Source organism: Microcebus murinus, chromosome 5, assembly GCF_040939455.1.
Source record: "Microcebus murinus isolate Inina chromosome 5, M.murinus_Inina_mat1.0, whole genome shotgun sequence".
NCBI classification, from domain to species: domain Eukaryota; kingdom Metazoa; phylum Chordata; class Mammalia; order Primates; family Cheirogaleidae; genus Microcebus; species Microcebus murinus.
This window is the reverse complement of record NC_134108.1, coordinates 37,759,491-37,782,331: the sequence shown is the minus strand read 5'-3', so window position 1 is coordinate 37,782,331 and position 22,841 is coordinate 37,759,491. Positions and strand designations below refer to the sequence as shown.

General features: G+C 33.5%; 1 protein-coding gene across 2 annotated transcripts in view; it reads left to right on the top strand.

Annotated features, from left to right (window-relative positions):
* The window catches only part of CLVS2 (clavesin 2), an 80,506-nt gene extending 58,050 nt beyond the window's left edge, over nt 1-22,456 (top strand). Inside the window, exons 5-6 of one of the 2 annotated variants that reach the window (XM_012777523.3) lie at nt 1,657-1,877; nt 8,037-22,456. In XM_012777523.3, coding sequence (XP_012632977.1) covers nt 1,657-1,877; nt 8,037-8,124 — 309 coding nt within the window. In that variant the 3' untranslated portion in view covers nt 8,125-22,456. Of the gene's footprint in view, nt 1-1,656 lie in introns of both variants that reach the window. The other variant, XM_076003015.1, reaches the window with a different exon arrangement.
* The last annotated feature ends 385 nt before the right edge of the window (nt 22,457-22,841 follow it).

Sequence of the window (22,841 nt, the reverse complement as noted above, 5' to 3'; positions counted from 1 at the left end):
GAGAGGCTGGCCTTTGTAGGGTTTATCATTCCATTGTACTAACTGTGAAGGCAAAACACATGGACACAGATGTTCGTGGGTGGGTTGATGTCATCTCGTTGTCCCATTTTCGCAGGGAAAGTGGAAGCAGGGCCAAAGCTAGAAGGGATGTTGAGGGAGGAAGTAACAGTATCAGAGAAGAGAGAGGAAGTAGTGTGGTAGGATTATATTTGCTGCTCTAGGATTTATTACCATAACTCTTGCATGACTTGATGGAGAAGATTTGTTACATAAAGAAATACATCTGATTAAAAAAAAGGTTATATACATAAAAAATAAGGGTTTCAGGTGCCGGAACTTAACTTTCCCAAGGAATTTTTTTTTAATTTATTTCTTATGAGAATAACTTAGGAGTATGTGTGTTTTCCTGGACATAAATACTAGCTGTTGTGCTTTCAGACAAACAGTGGGAATGTGTAAAGTTTGAAATTAATCTGTTATACAGTGTATTATGTATTAGAACAGCCATTTGGCCAGTGACCTGCTATTATGTGCTTTTACTCTTCCATAATTTGTTGAAAATGCTTGTTAATTGGTGACTGCCATCCTCCAATTTTATTTGATGTAGTAAAATAATCTTTCTTTGTTTTCCTATATATTTACTTCCGTGGATTCTAAAGTTACAGAAAACAAATATGAATGTGTTTGCCTATTCCTCTTGAGCCTGAAGAATGAAATTATTTTAAGTTACATATAAACTATAATTTTTAAATAAACATCACATAAATTTATATGAGATGACAACAATGATGTACCAGAGAAGGCTGAGCTGCAGTTTTGTGACTGAAATGAAAGAAGAGGAGGAAAGGTAGTAATTTATGTAGAAACAAATCTTGAGTATGTGGCTTGAATATTTCTCAAGTTTTGAATAAAAGCTCTATGTAGACAATTATACCAATAATTAACGTATACATACAGCTTTACATCTTCAATCCATTACTTCATTTTTTATTTGGACAGTAAGTATGGAAATCTTTAGTAGAGAAGGTGCTGGCAACATTACAGAACATAATGTCCCCTGGGACAGGAACCTCACTCAACCTTTCATTATGATGATGCTAATCTACTTCTATTATTTACATCACCCACTTTGCATTATAAAATGGTAATTTAGTGGTTGCAGTATTCTTATTTTTATTGATGATAAAGAGAAAGCCATGCTGATGACAGCTTTTGGGCATAATCTCTTAGATAGGCTCTGTAATTGATGTGTCCCTTATGAGAAGGGTCTGTTTTCACAGCATTTATTATGCACATCATCAAGTTTGCACAACTAACACCAGGATGTGTACAGATCAGCATGCACATCTTATTCTGCTCATGCCCCTGACTATGAAGCAGGAAACCAAATTTGTGGTTCCAGCTCTTTAATCCAATAATTATCTGAACTTCCAGAAACTACTTAAAATCTCTGAACCTCAGGATTTTGATAGGAAATGTTAGGATAATAGTACCAGCCTTAACTGTTTTACAGAATGGATGAGGATCTTAAAAATATAACAGACCTGGACAATTCTTGTGTTTTCTCTTCCTATGCTCACTTTCTACTCTCAGCATTTGGATGGTATTTAGTTTCTTCTGTGTGTTTCCTTCCCTCTACTCTTCTTGCATTTATAGATATTTTTGCATGGTAACAACCTGAACAGTCTTCACCAACTAATTCATCCTGAGATTCTGCCCTCTGAGTTTGGAGGAATGCTGCCCCCTTATGACATGGGAACATGGGCAAGAACACTGCTAGACCATGAGTATGATGATGACAGTGAGTACAATGTGGACTCCTACAGCATGCCTGTAAAGGAAGTAGAAAAGGAACTCTCCCCGAAGTCCATGAAGAGGTATGCTGGAGGTGGATTGGGAAGTAGTTCTGGGGCCAGGGTTTGGGGAGGTATCATAAGTCAAACTCCAAATTTTATATTTTTCTGTATATATTTTTTTCTGGTGAGATTTTAAAGCCTTTCATGCTCCCATGATTGGATACCTAGGAATTTTGAGTCAAAGATAAAGTAATTGTTTTTTGTAGTGAGGACATTTACAACCTACTCAGCAGTTTTCAAGTATACAATACATTATTAACTATAGTTACTCTGCTGTGCAGTAGATCTCCAGAACTTCCTCTTCTCTAACTGAAACTTTGTACCCTTTGACCAGTGTCTTTACACCCTCCACCTCAGTTCCTGGTAACTACCATTCTGCTCTTTACTCCTATGAGTTTAACTATTTTATATTCCACATAGAAGTGAGATCATGCAGTATTTGTGCATCACATTGTACCCCATAAATGTATGTGATTATCTGTTAATACAAAGATAAAGTCATTTGAGATAACCTCAATTTAGTGTTGTTCCAGATTAGCAAACAATCTAGCAGGGTCATTAGAAGTCACCAGATCCAGTGGTTTTCATATTGTACCCTGAGGAACCAAAGGTTTTGATGATGTCTCAGGCCAACCAGTGGGGTATGGAGAATGCCTATTTCCATTGTGATGAGAGCAACTCTCCTATCTAAGCAATTTATTAGACTTCTATAAGATTCCCTTTGAAGAAATCAGCCAACACACACACACACACACACACACACACACACACACACACACACGCTTCAGTTCAAACACCATGGTCAAAACTTGTGGTCCTTTTTCAATATCTCTGCCATGTCTTTGTCTAAAGGTCTAACCATCCCTGGTGCAAAACATTTTGGAGAAATGGTTTCTTGATAGTTAGCAAGCTTATATTTAAGCCAACTTTAGGCTTCTTAACTCCCTTCTCTCAGAACTTCTTGAGATGTATTCTCTCCTAACCTAAGGGATTCATGAATGGACTCTCAAAGGATTCTGTTAAGTGCTAAAAGTTGTATGCAAAATTTTGTGTGTATATGTGTTAATGTACTGTATATATTTTGCACATTTTTCTGGAGAAAAGACATATATTTCATCAAATTCTCAAAAAGTTTTCCAGAATAAAAATGGTTAAATGTGGCTATCTAACAATAGCTTCCATCTAATAAAATAATAATCCTAATAATAGTAGTTATAATCTGTTATATGCACTTATCATGAATTAGGCCCTTATTAGGTGACTTTTGTTTTTACATTAATTTATTTAATCCTCACAGGACTCTGTTAAACAGGTATTGTATCCTCAATGTTAAGTAGTCTGCAGTAGAGCAGGGTTCCAATCCATAAGGTATGGAGTCTTTCATATTGTTGTCATAAAGCCTGTCTACCCTTCATGATAGCATGGCACTGAGCTTCCTCACTCTGGAACTGAGCTGTGTAAGGATTTGGAGACAGCTGTCATCAGTGTTCATTAGTCTTCTTCTTTGCCACCGAAAACGGGTTTCTTCCTTCAGCCATTTCTCCGGTGACATGTTCACTTACACAGTCCCATCATGAGAGCACAGTTCTCTCTATGAACTCTACAACCTTGTTACACCACCATCACCCACAGCCTGCTCACCTGCGCCCACTCCCAAAATTTCTTAACTGCCTTTATTATCTCCAGCCATATAATCTTTTAAAAGCATAAATCAAATCATTCCACATCTTTGCTTTAAATTTTTAAATAACTGCAGATTACACAATGAATAAAACCAAATCCTTTTCATGGCTTAGAAGTCGTTACCTGATCTGACCTTGCCTTCCTCTCTCCACCAGGTGTAACCCACCCTCTGCCTCCTCCCCTACCTTTTAGGCTACAATAGCCTCCTCTGTGTTCCTTCAGCCTCTCTCCAGCTTGTTCCTATCTAAGGGTTTTTATGTTTGTCACTGCTACCTGGAATGCTCTTTTCCTTTATCTTCGAATGGCTCATCCCAATCAAAGGTCAACTCCTCAAGAGAGTCTTTTGATCTTATCACCTGCCTGGTTTTTAGTTCTGTTTCTTTCTCTTTCTAGTCACTCCCTGTCAATCCTTTATTTTCTTCATAGCACCTAGTGATCTATGAGATGATTGATGATATTTAATTTTATATCTGCACTCCATCTTCCCATGTAAGCATCATAGAGAATAGAGACCATAGTGATTTTGTCTGTCTTGTTCTCCTCTGAATCCCCAGTGCCTGGAGAAGGTTCTGGCACACAGAGGGTGCTCCCTAGAAACCAGTTGAATGAATGAAGGAGTGTTCTGCTGTCTGTCAGCGGCCCCATTAAGTGCAGTATTTGTAACCAACTAGGTGATGTCTGACCCAAGTTTTACTACTTGCATTTAGGTTCCAGAGTTCTGGCTTTGCAGTGTAGACCTCATTGGCTTCTTTTGATGCTATTGATGTTGTTGTCACTACTGCAGTTTTTCAGGCAGCCAAAGCACATTGCTGACTGGTATCTGGCTTCCTAAATATAGAAAGTCTTTTTACTTATCCATATCTTCCTAATTCTTTATTTCTGTCTTTAGCTTTTTTTTCCCCCAATCATATTATTTTAATTGATCTTGTTAGATTTGGCTCACTCTGTCCACCTTTTGGAAGTTTTTTGGATCCCAATTCTCTTCTCCAATTAATTAGGCTATTTTTCTTTGCTTATAGCACATCAGTGGCCCCAGCCTTGAGTTTCTAGCTTCTGACGTGGGCTGACTAGAATTTCAGACATTGTTTGTTTGGTGTATGTTTGGCATCATATGAAACATTTGTGGTTCCATTGGAAAACTCCTAAATAATGATATTGAGAAAGTGCTTGTTTCATTTGATTCTCTTTTCTCTTTGTCAGGGAGGGAATAGCAGTTCTCCATCCAGGATGGGAGAAGATTCTCCTACATTTCACCCTGCCTTCCCCTTGGCCCTTTTCCTTTTTGCAGTTTTATGTCATTCTTAGATTGAGAGGGGAATAAATCATTCCTTCACCAAAGAGCTGTGGGTAATTCTTCCTTTGGGTGAATTTAGCTACACCGTAAGAAGACAACTTTGTGCTCCTATGTAAATTTATGAAGTAATAAGATAGTCATATGAAAAGACACAAAGCTCATTATTTTGGTGGTATTTTCGAATTAGGGAGTATATTTTAGCTTACGTCTTCAGCACCTAGACTAGTGCTAGCACATAACAATTGCAATGAGCAATAATTCTGATGTTATTGTAGTGATGTGAATTTCTGATTACTGAATATTGAATATATTTTATTGAAAAATATTAAACATTTATTGTTACTACATGCCAAACCCTATTCTAATGTTTTGTATATTTTGACTCATTTGCTTCTTAAAGCAACTAATAGGGTAGTACTATCCCCATTTTATTGATGGAGAGACTGAGACACAGGGAAGGTAAGTGACTTCCACATGTTGCATAACTTCAAGGTAGTAATGCTGATATTTGTACATAGGCCATAATATTCCATGAGCTATTTCCTTCACCATTACTATTTTCCATATGCCAGAATTTATGGAGAGGTTTATACATTATTGCATCTGATATTCATTATATCTGAATGATGTAGGTGTTATTTTCCCCATTTATAAATAATAGAACAAAATCTTAGGAAGTTTAAATAGCCTTCCCATGGTCACAGAGTTAGTAAATTGCTATTACTAGTAACTGGAATTGGAACCTACTTCTGTCCAACATTTAGCCTCTTAAACGCTGTGGTATAGCATAGATGCATAATAATGAATAAGTGAGTACTGGATGCCTAAATTTAAATTATTGATTTCCAAAAAATAAAAAAATATAAGTGTTTCATTGTAAAAACAGTAGAGGCTGTGTGTAGACCCCTGAGATGTGTTATGAGTTATTAATAGGTGGCTTTCTCTATTGCAGCTGGAATAAACCAATTCATTAACAGTTTTGATCCTGTACAAATAATCCCATTATTTCATATTAGAGAGTAAAAACAAAAAATTGGGATTAAAATAATAGTACACTTGGGACAACTATATATTTAAAAAAAATTTAATCACGAATTGTCTCTGCCTGGCTTTTTTTCTGTAGTTGAAGAATTGTTCCACATATGGAACCAACATTCACCATCCAACAATTCTGATATCTACAGTGCATGACAAAAGTAAACTAGGTACCTAATCTCAGGTTGACTAATACACTGTAATTTAAAATATTTTGTTAAAATTGTCATATCATCAAATAATATTTTTTTCAAACAAAGTCATGAAACATGGACTTAAAAGAATGTGTGTGTATTTTTGTGTGTGTATATATATATATGATGTATGTTTTCATAGAATATTATGGCAAATGCAAATGCTTCAGTTACCTCCTGCTGTCTGAAAAGCTTTGATATTTACTTAGGGAATATTATCAGGATGTACCTCAACATTTATATAGTAGATTTAATTTTATGAGAATTTTAAAATTTATTTTTTACAAAGAATTATTTTCTCCATTATCCTCATTACTCTTCACTTCAAATGCTTAATACAAAAATTCTTTTAATATGGACATTATTTACTGGATGGAAGTTAAGACATTGATAGAAGTGCATCCTTACTATGATACACATTGTGTTCACGATAAGGAGAGAAACTGATAAAGTCCTTGCTCAGGGAACTTACAGTCTAGTGTGTACCAATTGTCAAGTTAATGCATTAGCAAAGGACATTAAATGAACCTTTTTCTGTTTTAACAAGGATTCATGTTGGGAAACTCATTTTCTCTATTGGCTTTTACCTAAAAGATCTAATCCTATGTATTTTGTGCAATTGTCCACTTTCTTAAAAAAAATTTATTCCTGAACTTTTTAAAAGAGATAATAAATATGTATTACTTCATTTAAAATTAATGCAGAAATCTTTTTTCTCTCTCTCTGTTCCTCTTTTCTCCTCCTCCTCCTCTCTCTCTTTTTATCTCTTGAAAATGCACACACACACACACACACAAAACTTCAGTCAGTCCCTTTGCTGGGATAGGCCTCTAATGCCTATTTAACATTGAGATAAAATAGTGTAAATGACTAAGGAAACAAAATCTTTCCTTTTTTTAATGCTCTCACCTTCATTTTCATTCCCTCTTTAGAAACGCATGCATTTAAGCTTATTTAAATAAAAGAATCAATTTATCAGCTAATCCTGTAATTATTTTTTCTTTGATAATTAGTTCCGTTGCTGTTCTTTTTCATTAGCATGTGCAGTTGTGTTTTAGCTTATAGTCTTTCTTTTCGAAAGTTAATGAGGTCTGTTAAGAGGCATATTGCCACAGCAAAAGCCAATTGGCTGGAATGCAGCAGCAGGAGAAGAATTCATTACCGAGGAGAATTTTAAAAGGGCAGCTGCTTCCTTAATGCTATAGCTATTAAGATGGCAGCTTCCTGCCACAAAGGGAGCATATTTCATTGATTTTCCTCCTTCCCACTTTCATGTTGTTTCCTAATGATAAATTGAGATATAATTCCCACCTGCTATCAAATGCATGTATAAGTGGGTTTTCCAATTATGTGTTTTCCTAATCATTAAGTGTTGCTGCCTAAACAAGAGGGGGTTTTTCTTTTTAAAAGTCTTTAACTACCTTATGAAAGGTTCAAGAGTAAAGTTGATTTTATTTGAATGTTCTAGTGGGAAATTTGACAAAATTGCATACAAATTTGGGATTGTTTTTGTTGATGTCATCATTAAAATAAAAAATGATGGTTAAAGAAAAATGCACATTACTGTTGAATTTGTTTCATGGATTCCTTTAAGACAGGGATTAAGCCTCCTATCATTTCTATTTAATTTCTCCTAATAATCATTTCACGATAGTATTTGTTCCATTTGGAAATGTTTATTGGAAAACTTTGGTCCTACACTAAAACTTTTCAATATTTCAAAGAAAAGAATCTTTGCTTCTCATCATTCTATTTAGAGGCCAGAGGGGATTGTTTCTTCACTCCAAGGCAAAACACCACCATTAGTGGTTTTTTTCCTAAATGTGCAACATCCACAGTTCATAAATTCTTTGATGTAGGGGAACATATTCCACATTCATGGGAAAAGTAATGACAAAGAAAAGACAGAGAAGAGAATATCATCTGGGTGATTATTTGGTAATAACTCACTGACGTTGGCCTTATCCTTTTCAGATCCCAATCAGTAGTGGATCCTACAGTACTAAAACGCATGGATAAAAACGAGGAAGAAAACATGCAACCTTTGCTTTCTCTGGACTAATTTCTCTACACCCCTTCATGGATTAGAAATGGAAGGTACTGGTTTTCAGCAACAGGGACAGCACTGTGGAGGAATTATCAGCTGGAAACCTATTTATTCATGTTAATGTAGCATAATATATAATAAGGCATCAGGCTTTCCCATTTGCCTGAACCATGGGTGCCCTGGGCTGGATTAAAAAAAGTCAATAATTTATTCTGTAAGTGCCAAGTTCTTTGTAAATATAATGTAATCTTCATGTCGAGTTTGTAAATTTTGGTAGTAATTTAATTTGGAAAGGATTGGCTCAAAAGTCTATACCAGTGTTATGAACTCTAACAAAAAGCAGAAAAGACAAACAATCAAAGCTAATTAAATGTAGCCCTGTTTCCTATGAAGCCATATTTCAGCTATCATAGTGATTGTTTCATTGTTTTTCTCTGAAACTGTGTCAGTATTCAAACATACTTTTAATGGGCACAGGGAACTAAATGATTCTAGGAAATTATTACAGTTAATGTATCCTGTCTAGTGATTTTCATTTCAAAGAGAATGTGTCTTAGTGACTTTAACTGGCCTTGGATTTTGGAGACAAGGAATGGCAGATGAGCTGGTAAAACAAACACTTAATTGAACTCTTCGATGTTGTTTAATTCTTGGAATCTCATGAAAAGATGTGTTTCCCCAATTAAGATATAGAAAGAGAGCGGATTCTTTTTAAACTGCTGTCTTCACAATGCACTCTTTATTCAAGACCCCACTGTGCCCTCTGTCTGATGTGCTCTAAGAACATTTTCCCTCAAAATGCTTTGACCAAGAGAATGAAAACTTATATGTGAGTAGTCTTTTAACAGCTGATTTTGAACATAAATTTTTGTCACTTACAGATAAGAGGATAATTTCTAATTATTGTGCACCTGTTGGAAAAAAATATATATATTCACATGCACCATATATATTTTTTCTAAGCTCTAATAAATCCTTGATGTGACAGGCTTATAAAATAAATCAAATGTATTAAATGATTTTAGAGATGTTATACATGAGATACTCATTCTGGACAACTTCACTAAAGTTAATGAAAATGAGAAATAGTGAAACAAACTTTCAATATACCTATTTAAGGGAATTCAATTTAATTTATAATGCAATCTTGAATATGTCATTTTATTTAAGCTATATTTTTTCTTCAAAGAAACAACAGGTCTCAACATAATGTAGGTGGTATTCGGTGACAAAGAGTGAAATATTTTTTTCTCAAATTCAAGTTAATTGTCCTAATGATCCTATATATGTATACAATTTCTTTTCATAAAACATTAAAAGAATGCATTATATCCGGGAGATATAATGAAATCTCCTGAAGGCATGAAAGATAGTATGCAGTTTATATCTAGATTTAGAATTCATATATTATTTAAAGTTTTATTTCATAAAAATTCTACAATTACAGCAAATTTTAATGATCTTATTTTAAATTTCAAACTTTAACATAAGAAAGCAATATTTTTATCACCTTTCAGCATGATAAATCTTGAGACTGAGAATTTACCATTAAAATATTCTTTTGAAAAAAACGTATCTCCAAGAACACTTGGAAACCCACAGAAATAAAGGCATATGGCAGCCTTTACATTTTTTAGCCAAAAGCTCCAAAAATTCCAGTTATAATTCTACAGCCAAAAATCTTAAAAGCAAGATCAGTTCACCAATCTGCAGTATACCAATGTACTATCTAATGTGTGTAAAAATACATTAATTAGCGTGAGTGGAAGATACCTTAAGAGTGCCAACCTCCAGTCACGTGCTCCAGAAGAGTGGCTATCAAATAATTATTACAAAGATTGGAAGGAATTGGAGAGAAAAAAACCACAGCAACTCTCATCTTTGCAAGAATCCTAACCATATCCCTGGGCTTTATAGACAATATAAATTAGTCTTAAACAGTCTGAGCCATCGGAATAAAATAGAAACAATGTAAGTAGAGAAGAGCAGTCAACTTTCCATCCTCATGAGTTTCTCTTGATGTGCACCATTTATTGCCAGTTTTAAGAATTCTTCCAGCATAGCCAGCTTCTTTCTATTATCATAAAGTTAGTGTCATATATAAAAATAACTAGAATGGCATATTTCATATGTATGCCTGTCTAATTATAAGTATCATTTACACTGTCTTCCAGCCCCACATTTGGAAACTTTGCATTGCATTGCTTCTCGTCTTCAAATGAGCAATTGAGAGTTGGCTAGATTGTGTAAAATATATAAAAATGAATGAACAAATTACAAGGATGTTGCCTTTTGAAATTGCTATATCTAGTTCAGTCTGTGAATAAACTCATTTTCTAGTAATGTTTGTAAAGCTGCTTAGACAAGGGATATTCGTTCAACTTTATAAATTTTCCCCTCAGCACTAGCTAGCTAGCACTGTTTAGGAATTTTTCCTCTCATATGATATACTCTGTGTCACATAGCTAAATGTGTTATTGCATAACCTACTAAATGAGCACCCTTATATTCCTTATTTTAATTGCAATAGTACACCTTAACTCACACACACTTAGACACACACATACACACACACACACACACACACACACACACTAGACTATTTGCCCTAATGAATTTGCCTGTCTACTTTGAGAGCTGTGCTTTTTTTTTTCTAGTTGTCTTGTCACTTGAAATTTTGTGGACTTCAGAGAATTACCACATTTGACTTGGAATAAGCCAGTAGTCCATTAACTTCTCTCAGCCTGCCTACTCTACCTTCTATTTATGAAATCTTTTCTTTTTTCCAGTTGTTCAGGAGCAGCTGCTTCCAAAGCTGGCTTAAAAATAAATAATTTCTCTTATTATGTTGTCAGTGATGTTGGCACACATTTTTGACTGCTATATAAAAAGGAAGAGATCATCGGGAAAATATACTCTAAGAAATATGAAGAAGTGCCTCTTTAAAAATAGAATAAAGTAGTAATAATACTGGCATATGGATTTTATTTGTACTGTCTTCTAGTAAGTAAGTACATGCATCTATCTTATAAGAGTGAAATTTAGATATCATTTGAAGAAGCATATTAGAGGCCTTGCTTTGAGTATTTTCATACAATACTAAGTCTCTGTGTAAGTTAAATTCAGTAACTTTAATACATGTTAATAACAAACCTGGCACTATGCTAAAACAATATTCAAGTATTAAGTGGAGTTTTGCAAGCAAGTTTTTAAAGTGGGCATGCATGATTTCTTTCATTTCAGTAATAGTTTGCATAAGTGTAGAGAGAGTCATTCATTAAGTCTTTTCATGTAAAATGCTTATTTACTTTATAAATAAGTATTTACCAAAAATTCATACATTCATAAGCAGGAAAGCCAAGCATCTAGGTTCTTTTAATATTGTTAACTAGGTCACATTGTTAAATTAAACATTTGAAGTTTCTGTAATATTCCTGAGGGAATAGAAGTCCTTCTTTTGCATCAAGAAAATGAAGAGTGGTTTTAGACATTGAAGAGCATTGTTTATGACCTCACAAAAGTAAACCTTCAGAGCCATGGAGTATTTCTTCAGGGACAAGCTTTCTTTGTTTCTACAAACAACCTAAAGGTTTATGGACATGTCTGTGGTCCTTTAAAGAAGTTTTATTAAGAAAACTTGCTGAGTGGCTGTATACTCTTCTGTTGTTTTATTTAAAGGTCTACCTTCTTTGGTTGGTTAATAATATCTCTTCGCTTCTTTTTTTGTTGTGTGTGTGTGTGTGTATACTTATTAATGATTACTTGAAAAGTTGCCATCAGCCATGAGGATATTTCAGAGAGATTTTCAACATAAAAAGAAAATGAGCAGAGCTCTGGCATGGTATTTGAACTTTCAGATAAAGTATTTACATTTTTTACATCAATAAGCTCATAGGCATATATTTCATTTTAGATCTGCTATGTAGATACATAGTCTAAAACATGGTAGTGCTTTTTAAATTCGTGAGGCCATTAGATCCTACAAGAACAGGCAGATTATATACAAATGTTTTGGAACAAAAGAAGATTGGTTAAATATCCATTGTGTGTAATTATCTTCAGTAATGAAAACGATTTTTATTTGTGGTTTTCAGTTTTACTTGACAAAACAGCTTCCCATATGCTACTAGAACTATTTGGCAGTATTAACTACTTGAAGGAAGCAAATAAGTAAAAATACAAAAGAGGCTTGACTTTGTAACAGTATTATATCCTGATTTTGATGACTTAGAGAATATAATATTTTTTCATGAATTCGGGTTTTTATTTTATAAATACCTGGAGAGTAAACCCACACATGAAAATAGTGCCATGAAATCTATTATGTACTAAATATGGGAATGAATTCTCCTGGACTGTAGGGAAAAATATAAAATAGCAATTCTGTGGATTGAAACACTCAAATTGGACTTTTTGTTCCCAAAGGAGGAGGAGTGCAAATGATATTTTTGAAATAAAAAAGATTGCTTAGAAAAGAAATAATTATAGAACTTAAATATAATACATGCACTCTTATGGTAAATAATAGAGTTGTTACAATTTAGAAGGTGTTTTGTCAGTATTTGACTTAGTTTCAAGTCTCAATGCAGGTATTTCTGTCCTTAATTATATCAGTGCATCTATTCTGTCAAAATTATTTTTGTGATAATTGAGATGGATCTAGATGAAAATCAAAATAAATTTTAACAACACTTTTAAGAATGAAAAAATTCCCAGCTATCTTGAAAAATTGCAATGGGCTATAATTGATTTAAATATAATATTCAAAGCATTGTCTTGCTTCCAATCCAATTTTCTTAGATTTCACATTTGTTTAAAAACTAAATAAAATTTATAAAACCAAATAGTTTTTGTTTTCAAACCTGTCCAGAAAAAAAAAAAAGAATGTCTAGGAGGAAATTATACAAATTCTTGAAGAATACTAAATCCGCTATTTACTATTTGGCCCAAATACTCTTCCTGTTTACAACTATACAATATTTATTTAATGCTACATGTTAATTATTATCTGTCCTTTTGAGGGAGTTATTTATTCCAATATAATATTATAAATAGTATAATAACATTTGTGAACATGCTTTTTTTTTTTTAAACATGCTTTTTTTATTTTACATATGGTTGATGTTGAATTTGGTAGTCTGGGTCTGCTACATCTATCTTTAAAATGGAGAGTTATAAAAATTAACAACAATAATTTTATTTTGACATAAACTGTGGTTAGCTATTTAGGTTAGATACCTCAAATTTTCTAATATTTGTATTTTTTGGGCATAAGGGGGAAAATACATCAAAGTGGCATTTTCAGTATTTTATAACTTCTAGACAAACTTTCAGAGGACAGTTTGAAAGAAGAAGTAAACTAACTTTTAAATTACATATAGGAGAGGAATGATAAAATAAATAATTAGGATGATAAATAAAATAACGACACTTTCACATTTCCATGTGAAATTACTGGATTAGAAAAGAGATTAAATTCAGACATTTGAATTACAAAAAAGAGAATTAATTTAAATAAATTCTTAAGCAATTAATCCCAGGTCAAAATATGAAGTAAAATAAAAATGTCCCATTTGATTTGAGAAAGAATACTTACTTCAACAAATACACGTTTGTATGTTCTGTGAGTTTCCCTCATTTAACCTGCCTGTGGGTGAAAAGTCACCCAGTGAGATAAAAGAGACTCAATTACATTTAACTAGAACCTGGTACAATAGACTTTATGAATTTCTTTGGTCCAAACCCAGATGACTTCCATGTGCACAGATTCTAAGGTTATCAAGAATCATTTTTGCTACTTCTTCCTAAAGGCACATGAGGAGGAGGCACGTTTCCAGCAGAAGTATCCTCAGTGGGAATTAGGTCTCCATTTCTCATTACCAAAAGTTGTGTTCCTTCTTCAGGGATCAGAGATAAAATGTTTTAAATCATAAACAGGAAACTTTTTCAAAATGCCAAGGGTTTCTGATCTCAAGAGCTAAGTACTTGGCCAGTGAAAAGAAGCCATGGGGAAGTGACTGTCTAGTCTCTGTCGTGAAGTATGTTTCTACACAGCAACGTCATCGTCAAAAACTCATACCTCTGAGCACCACTTCTTCCTCCTAAAATAAAAATAAGTATGCTTTCTCTTTCCCTTTTTTCTACTTGGTATCATAAAAGTGTCAGACAGCAACCATACCTGTTTGTTTGTTGTTTTTTAGGGGGGAAATGCTATATTATGCATATATGAACATAATTCACATAGTTGCATATGATTGAATATTTGTATGCTGATTTATAAATTATTACCTATATTTAAAAACATAATTATATTGTTTTAATGCTAGAAAATTATTGTATTCTTTGAGTCTGGGATTCATGGAGAAGACTGGTACTATCCTTTCCTCTGCATTCATATATCTAACATTTTTAATTGGATGTTGAATGGACATGTCAAATTTAACCTTTACAAATATCAAACTTCTCTACTTTCACTCCGAACCTGTTTCCCCTTTAGCCTTCTCATCTCACAAATATTGATTTTAACTTTCCAGTTTCTTGGGCTAAAAGCTTTGGAGTCATCTCTTTCTCTCATCTTTCCAAACTACACCCAATGAACTATCCTATAATGTTGGCTTTCCTTCAAAATATACCCACAGGTGTGATGTCTCATACCTGTAATCCCCACACTTTGAGAGGCCAAGGCAGGAGGATCACTTGAGGATAGGAGTTAAAGATCAGCCTGCGTAACATGTCAAAATCCCATCTCTACAAAACATAAGAAAAATTAGCCAGGTGTGGTGGTCTGTGCCTGTGGTCCCAGCCACTGGGGAGGCTGAAGCAAGAGGATCGCTTGAGTCCAACCCCAGAGTTGAAGCTGCAGTGAGCTATGATCATGCTACTGCACTCTAGCCTGGGTGACAGATCAACACCTTGTCTAAAAAAATATTAATATATGTGTGTGTGCGTGTGTCTCTCACACATTCTCGCACTCTGACCAGTTCTCTAACCTTCATTGTCACTACCTTGGTCCAAGTCTTCAACATATTTCACCTGGAATATACTTCTGCCCTTAGTTCCTAGAGCCAATTTTCAACACGTTATCAAGAATGAGTCTTTTAATATGTAGCTCAGACCTTTACTTCTTCTCAAACCCCTTGGAAAGAATGAAAACCAAAGTCTTTATAATGGTGTATGAGAGGGGTTGATATAAAGTCAGTAAGAACCAGTATAGCAGAATAGCATAGTTTCTGATTGGGCCAGCATTTTTGCCTGTGCAATGTAAAAGTAGTTGTTAAATACTTCAAATTTCTTGCTTCTGAAGTCCTCTCACTCCTGACCTTGACTTTTCTTACATCACCTCTTAAGGATCTCTCCTCTATAGTCTGTTGCCAAACTGACATTCTGTTGTTCCAGGATCTTGACAAGCATGGCTCCACCTCAAGACTTTCACGTTTCTGTTCCTTTTGCCTCTTTCTCCCAGATGTTCACATGGTTTATTCTCTCATCTCTCCTTCAGGTCCTTGCCCAAATGCCATCTTCTTTGTGAGGGCATTTGTTTTCCCAATTTAAAATAAAAGAGCCCTGTGGTTCTTCATATTTTCCTTTTATGATCTATTTCTTTATAGTATTTATCAACTAACACACTGTATATTTTATTTATTTTATTTGACACTTCCCCCTGCTAAAGTATGAACTCCACAAGGACAGGGATTTTTGTGTCTGTTTACTGTTGCATTACCAGTGCCTTGATCAGTGCCTGGAACTTAGTAACAAATCCACAAAAATTTCATGAAGATCTTAATGTGTTTCAGCAAGTTATGTAGTGGCTAGTAGTATACATTTAAGGAGACTTTTTGTTTCTTTAATTTTTTAAAAAACTGTCTTATTTATCTTAGAAGGGGAAATTTTACCCTCTCTGATGATGATGGAATCATGAATCAAAAATTATATTCCCCTTTGCCCAACACTGGTCTCTCTCTATCCAAGAGCCTGGGTTTCAGCTTTGTCTCTAGAATTTGCTGTGGGGTTGTTGGGCTCTACATCTATCATATACACAGCTTACTCTTTGAGAGAGTATAAGATATCTCAGATGAAAAGTCATTTTGAGATTAAAAACATAGGGAATTGTTCTCCCATCCAGACTTGACCCTGCTTAACTTCATGAGATTAGACAAGATCAGGCACATTTAGGGAGGTATGGCTGTAGATGTTAATTGTTTATTGATTATTCTAGTTAATTCCAATTTTTTAAAAATTGCAGGGAGTTAATAGACCATAATTTCTCTAATATTGGAAGTCAGTTTAAGAGAATATGCCTATATAGTTACTTTACTGGAAATTAAAAGAAGAGGAGGAAGAGGGAAATTGTGATCATTTCTTCTCCGCAACAATTATAAAATGAATGAGAAAGTATCTTAGTTATTCTATCTTTCCATGATTTAGAAATCTACTACAACCATTCACTCTATAAACTCTTTTAACAGAAGTACTGTATCGACTGGATTTTATATTTGATATCTTTACATTTTTCTTATTTTGGAAACTTATCTGACACAAGAGTTTAGGAATTACTCATGCTCATATATTCTAACTGGCTTTCCAAGTTTCTTCCTTCTCTTCTTTACTTTAATTCCAGCTATCTTTTCCAGAACCTTACTATCAGTTACTATCAGTTGCTCTTAACTATCTCTTATTTTTATTTAAAAAAGTAATTCTCATATTTTATTCCAAATAGTATTTGTACTGACTTCCCCATAATTTCAGTAACTATCCTAGATATTGGTTCTTGATGAGATGGGTTTCTGAGTTTTATCCTTTGCAGTTTATCTTTTTATTTTTACCTAAACTATATTATTTCTTTTCCTCATCTACATTGTTGTGCCTTTCCCTACATTGTAGTAATTCAAGCCTCAGCTTTTATAATATCCTGCCATGCTGTCTATTAAGAAGATACTGAAAATAAAGGATTGGGTGGTAATACTGAAGAAGTAACTATAACCTGAAGAATAAGGATAGATATTTGAAAATGTTTTCAGAGGTCAACCAGTCTTTTATTGGCTTTGTCATGGGTATAGGTTGTGTTTCTCTTTGTGTACTATGGAATACATTGTTAATCAATATAGATTATGCTTCTTGTCAGTTACGCAAATGTATGGCAATCAGGGTTAACAGTTTGAAAGACCTTATTCAGAGAAGAGATTAATGGCTCTTGCTCAGGACAAAGCAGAATTTTCTTGTGTTTCTTACCATTTGCTCCTTGGCAGTCTGTACAGTGGAAGCTATTTGCCTCTATGACATCGTTTTTTGCCTATCTTTAAGAATGTGTTTAGCATCACTTCAGAAATAAAAGAGTTCAAGCTCAAGTATACACAGTACATGAAAGATATGTAGTTCATTTTCTCTTATACTGAATTTTGTTTCCTTTCATAATTATTTTTATGACTGAACTCTAAGAATATGTTCCTTGGTAAATTTTATTAATTATGTATACTCTATAATGGATTTAGAAATTTTATAAAACAGGTCATTGTTTTATTATATTCTTAAAACCATATACTAATGTTTTATTTCCTTTTTAAAGAGGAGCTATTTCCTTGTGTATGTTGATTTCTGAGGATGAATAAAGTTCTGTTAAATAAAACATCACTAAATGAAATTTCAGATTCAAAAATGTGGGTGAATATATATGCCCTTTCAGTTTTTCATCTAAACTAAATTCCTGTAAATTTAGAAAACATCATATCAAATGGCTATAAATAAATTTGTCATTAAAATATGGAGACCATGTAGTCCCAGCTACTCTGGGGCTGAGGTGGGAGAATAGCTTTAGCCTAGGGGTTAAAGACCAGCCTGGGCAACAGGGTAACACAGTAAGATCTCATGTCCATAAATAGTAAAAAAAACTTTTTAAAAATGGAAATATATGAAATTGATGTTAGTATTTAGAAATATAAAATTCTTTTAAAACTGACTTTAAACATATATGGCTATATTGTAATGTTATTTTGAGTTGATTTGTTGTTGTTGATTTGATCAAATATATTTGATAAAATTGGCATAAATTCCAAATCACTAGAAGGAATTTCTTGACTTCTAGAACGATAGAATTGAAATACAAGACAGTATCAGTTATAACATTTTCCTCTTAAAGCAGCGGAACGGATTAAATAATGAGCTTATCTCATTTTTTACACTAACAAATTTGGGTACCGAGGGTATAAGAGTGAGCAATTCAAAGCCCCTGCCCTTCTGAAAGTTGCATTCTAGTGGAGAAGACATACAAAAACCAAAGTGTTGCAAGTGTGATGATGATTTACAGGTTTAATTGTGTAACCTCTGTTTTCTCATCTGTATAATGGGGCAATAATTGTACCAAAAATATGAGCTAGATTTTGTTATGTATCCTTTTGACAACTTGGCTCCTTCCTTTTCATGGAAAAACCCAACATAATCTCTTATCCATGCTGTTTTGGGGATGGCTGTTAGGGTCTTAGGGCTTCTGTCTTTCTGGTCACAGCTGACAGTGTTTGCCAGGGCTGTAGATGTTCAGGGAAAATGCATCCTGTAATCAGTGCTTTTCAATGTCATCCTGAGATGCTGGCTCCTGCACAGTTTTGTTTCTCTTAAAGTAAATTCCATACTTCTTTAATTCATTCTAACTAAAAAATAAACATTGATTTTCTATCTGAAAAGAACCACAATGAGTAAGATGTGCAACATTTGGGGGATGGACACGCTTGAAGCTCTTACTCGAGGGGGGAGGGGAGCATGGGCAATATATGTAACCTTAACACTTATATCCCCATAATACGCTAAAATAAAAAAAAGAAGAAGACAGAAAAGAACCAAAGATAAAAAAAAAAAAACTTATAGATTTTAATCTATTTAGTATGTTATTTTCCCTTATCCACAGGCAGAACCACAAACCCCTGTTTTTTATTGATGGGTTTGAGTATATTTCATGTAAGATAGATAATGAAAGCCCCAACCATTATGGTTTCAGAGGTGCTAATTCAGGCAGTATTAAAAGGATCATTTCCTGCCAGTATGTGAAGTGTAATTAGAATTTTTGTTTTTTGTAAAGTGTTCATATTATAAAATCTCTCTCAAGAAACTCATCATGGGAAAGTCTCAAAGTATGGGCAGAGTAGAATACCTTGAATGTTGATTATAACTCATCTAGGAGGAGCAAAGAGTAAATAAAACTTTCTTTTATGAAATAATAAAAAACAACAACCAGCAAACAACATTTGCCTTAAGGAAACATGGAACTTTTCTGTTTCTGCTCATATAAAAAATTCACTAAAAAGAGAGTATTACTCTATGTTAGTGCAGGCTGGATTCCATGTTAATTAATGAACATAAAAAATTGATTTTCCTTTCACATACTGATTTCTATAATGTAATATCTCAGGCCATTGATAATTGATTAATTAGGTTTATGAAGGGAAAAATAGTGCATCTGTTATGGTCATAATAAAGAATCCTATTTCTGGAGGCAGGAAGGTATAGACACCAGTCAGATTGCCTATTTTAATGAACTGATTTCTTTATAAATTTATTTCTCTTGTGGACTGTGTACTAAAGATTTAAGCCAGTCTCTAAAAAAAAATAATGAATTATGATTTTACACACAACTTATTTACTGAAAGTATATGAAAACAGTTTTCTAAGGCAAAGAATTTTAAACTTTATTTTGCCACAGTTGCTCTCTTGTCATTTAATGGGCATTGTATACGTTTTCACAAAATTTCTTCAAAAATAGCTGGCTGCAGTGGCTCACACTTGTAATCCCTGTACTTTGGAGGTTGAAGCCAAAGGATCGTTTGAATCTAGGAGTTTGAGACCCACCTGGGCAACATTTTTGAGCCATTGTCTCTACAAGAAACTTTTAAAAAGTTAGCCAGATGTGGTGGCATATACCTGTAGTGCCAGTTAATCCGGAGGCTGAGCCAGGAGGATCGCTTGAGCCCAGATGTTCAACTCTGCGGTAGTAAGCTATGATCATACCACTGCACTCAAGCCTAGGCAACAGAGTGAGAGTGTATCTTAAAAAAAAATAATAGTGAAACAAACTATAGGAATAATTCAATATTTTTTAAAGAACTTGAAATACCTAAGCATACGTGTTTTTAATGTTGGAATAATTATGAGAAAATTTGACAACTCTTCAATATCTATACAACTCTTCAATATCAATACCTAAGAAAATAAACAAAAGAATAAATAAATGTTTTTATTATTTCTCCACCCCAATCTAAAGCTTCTTCTTTTCTCACTTTCTTTGAGAATAATAGGTGCTGCTGTTGGAAGATTCTTTAGAGATTAAGTAATCCAAATTTTTCATTTTATTAGTGTATAAATTGGAGATCTCTAAGACCTGTCTTGGTAAGAGTCACACAACTAATTAAGAGAAATGCTGGCACTAGAACCAAGATCTCACCCAGTCTAGTAATGCTGTTGTTGCTTTTAAGAACTTTCCCCTTGTTCTTCTAAATTTTTTTCCATTAAACTCTGTTCTGCTTGCACATGACCTCATTTCATTTTCTCTAGACCATTAACTGTGCTTAGCATTCTCCATCAGTTTTATATTAAATAAACATCTACAAATGCAAAGGGAGACAACGCTTGGGAATCTTTATGGTAGAAACAGATTGTACACATCCACTATTCCCAGCCTTTCAGGATTTAGCAATCAGTGGATTTAAAATGAGCCCAGTTCAGTGAGAAGATGAGATTTCATCAGACCTATGTCTAATCCAAATGATAGTCACTCAGTGAAGCCAGTTTTCTTGAGTTTAGAAGCAAGTACTCCCCGACTTCAAGAAGAGAAATGTTTTCTCCGTGTCCTTTTCACTTCCCCTTGCAAATAACCTTCATTTGGCCGACAGGAAAGGAGCAGCTTGACACAGCTACTCAAGGTAGCTTGTTATTTTCTTCTGTACATTTGTCAATGATTTAAGGCAAGTCGAACACTAGGATGTTGGGGACTTTTCCTATCACTACTTCTGCCAAGCCATCCTGCAATATTTTAGAGATCTCTTGTACTGCATGTGAGAGAGACTTTCCCATAGGTTGATTTAGGAATTTATCCCTGCCAAATTAATTTAAGGAGTGCTTTTTCATAGGATTTACTATAGTGATTTTATGGACTAGAATATTAACAAATTGAATTCTCTCAAGTCTTACAAAAAATTTGGAGAGAAATTTTAGATTTTAATAGATTGGTTTAATCTAAGCAGAAAAAAATACTTAATTTAGTTCATTACCAGGTTATAAAAAGCTTCTGCATCAGATTATACCTGAGATTATTTTAGCATTGTTGTTGTTGAGTTTGGAAAAGGGAGGCCTTGGAGTTACTTGGCCACTGTCATTTTACCTAAAATTTGTAATTCTTTTTATGATTTTTAAAAAATGTGAAAACATTGTGAAATTTTAAAAGTTTTGTATGGAAAAAAACATAAGCAATGCCAAAAGACAACTGACAGACTGGGAAAACTTTTCAACTCATATCATAGGCATAGAGCTAATATCTCTAATATATCAAAAAGCTTCTAGAAATAAACAATAAAAGGAAAAACTCAATAGAAAAATAATTGATAAGAACAGATTGTTCGTGGAAAAGAAAATATAGTGTCTCTAACAATAAGAAAAGATGCTATACCATACTAAAAGTGAGAGAAACAAAAATTCTAATTATGTAGTAGTTTTATAACACATTGTCTTGCAGAGTCTATGGGAAAAAAGCTCTCCCTTACATTGCTATTCGCAGAGTACATTTATACAAGTGCTATGGATGACAATTTGGCAATATCTATTAAAACTACAAATGGAAGTTTCCTTTGACCTAATCATTTCACCTCTGGAAAGTTATCCTTCAAATATACTTACACATTTGAGAAATACATGTACAAGGATAGTCATAGGTTAATTGTTTGCAAGAATAAAAAATATGAGGAAACTCAAAAATGTTAAATATATATGATACAGCTCCAGAGAGGATACTATACAAAAGTAATTTGCTTAAATTGGTATAGTTATTCAAAAGAAAAAAGCAAGTTATTCAGGAAAAAAGCAAGGTTCAGATATTATATAGTATATGTTATGTTTTATGTAAAAATATGGGGAAGGAAATAAAAATAAATGTTCATATTTGCTTGCATATTCTTAAGGGAATGTAGAAGAATATAAAGGGAATCATGACACTGGTTGTTGGGAAGGGTTAGAAATTGAGTAAATTGAGACAAGGGTGGGGAGAAGATTTTCACTTTTCTGCATTTTTTCATTATTGAACTTTGTGAATGTATAATCAATTGAAATTTTTTTAAAGCATAAGAATCTTTTCTAAAGCATAAGAATCTTTGTCTTACACCAATTTGACATTTTTTATAGTTAAATATTATAGTATATATTTAATATATATACATATTCTGATTTTCAGTTTCTAATGGAGTCAGTTTTGATTATTATATTCCTTTTTCTAGAAATTTGACCATTTTCACTGAGTTTTTCAAAATTATTTGCATAAATTTTATAATAGTCTATTTTTAAATAATACATTTGTTGCATTGATGTTTATAGCTCCTTTCTACTCTTCATATTATTAATATGTCTTTTTTAGTAGTACTGCCATATAAATCTCCTTCATATAGCTTAGTTGAAACTATTGTACCTTTTCTTCTTATTTCATTAATTCCACTGTAATCTTTTTTTGCTTCTTTCTTTGTGTTAAATTTTGTGGATCTTATATT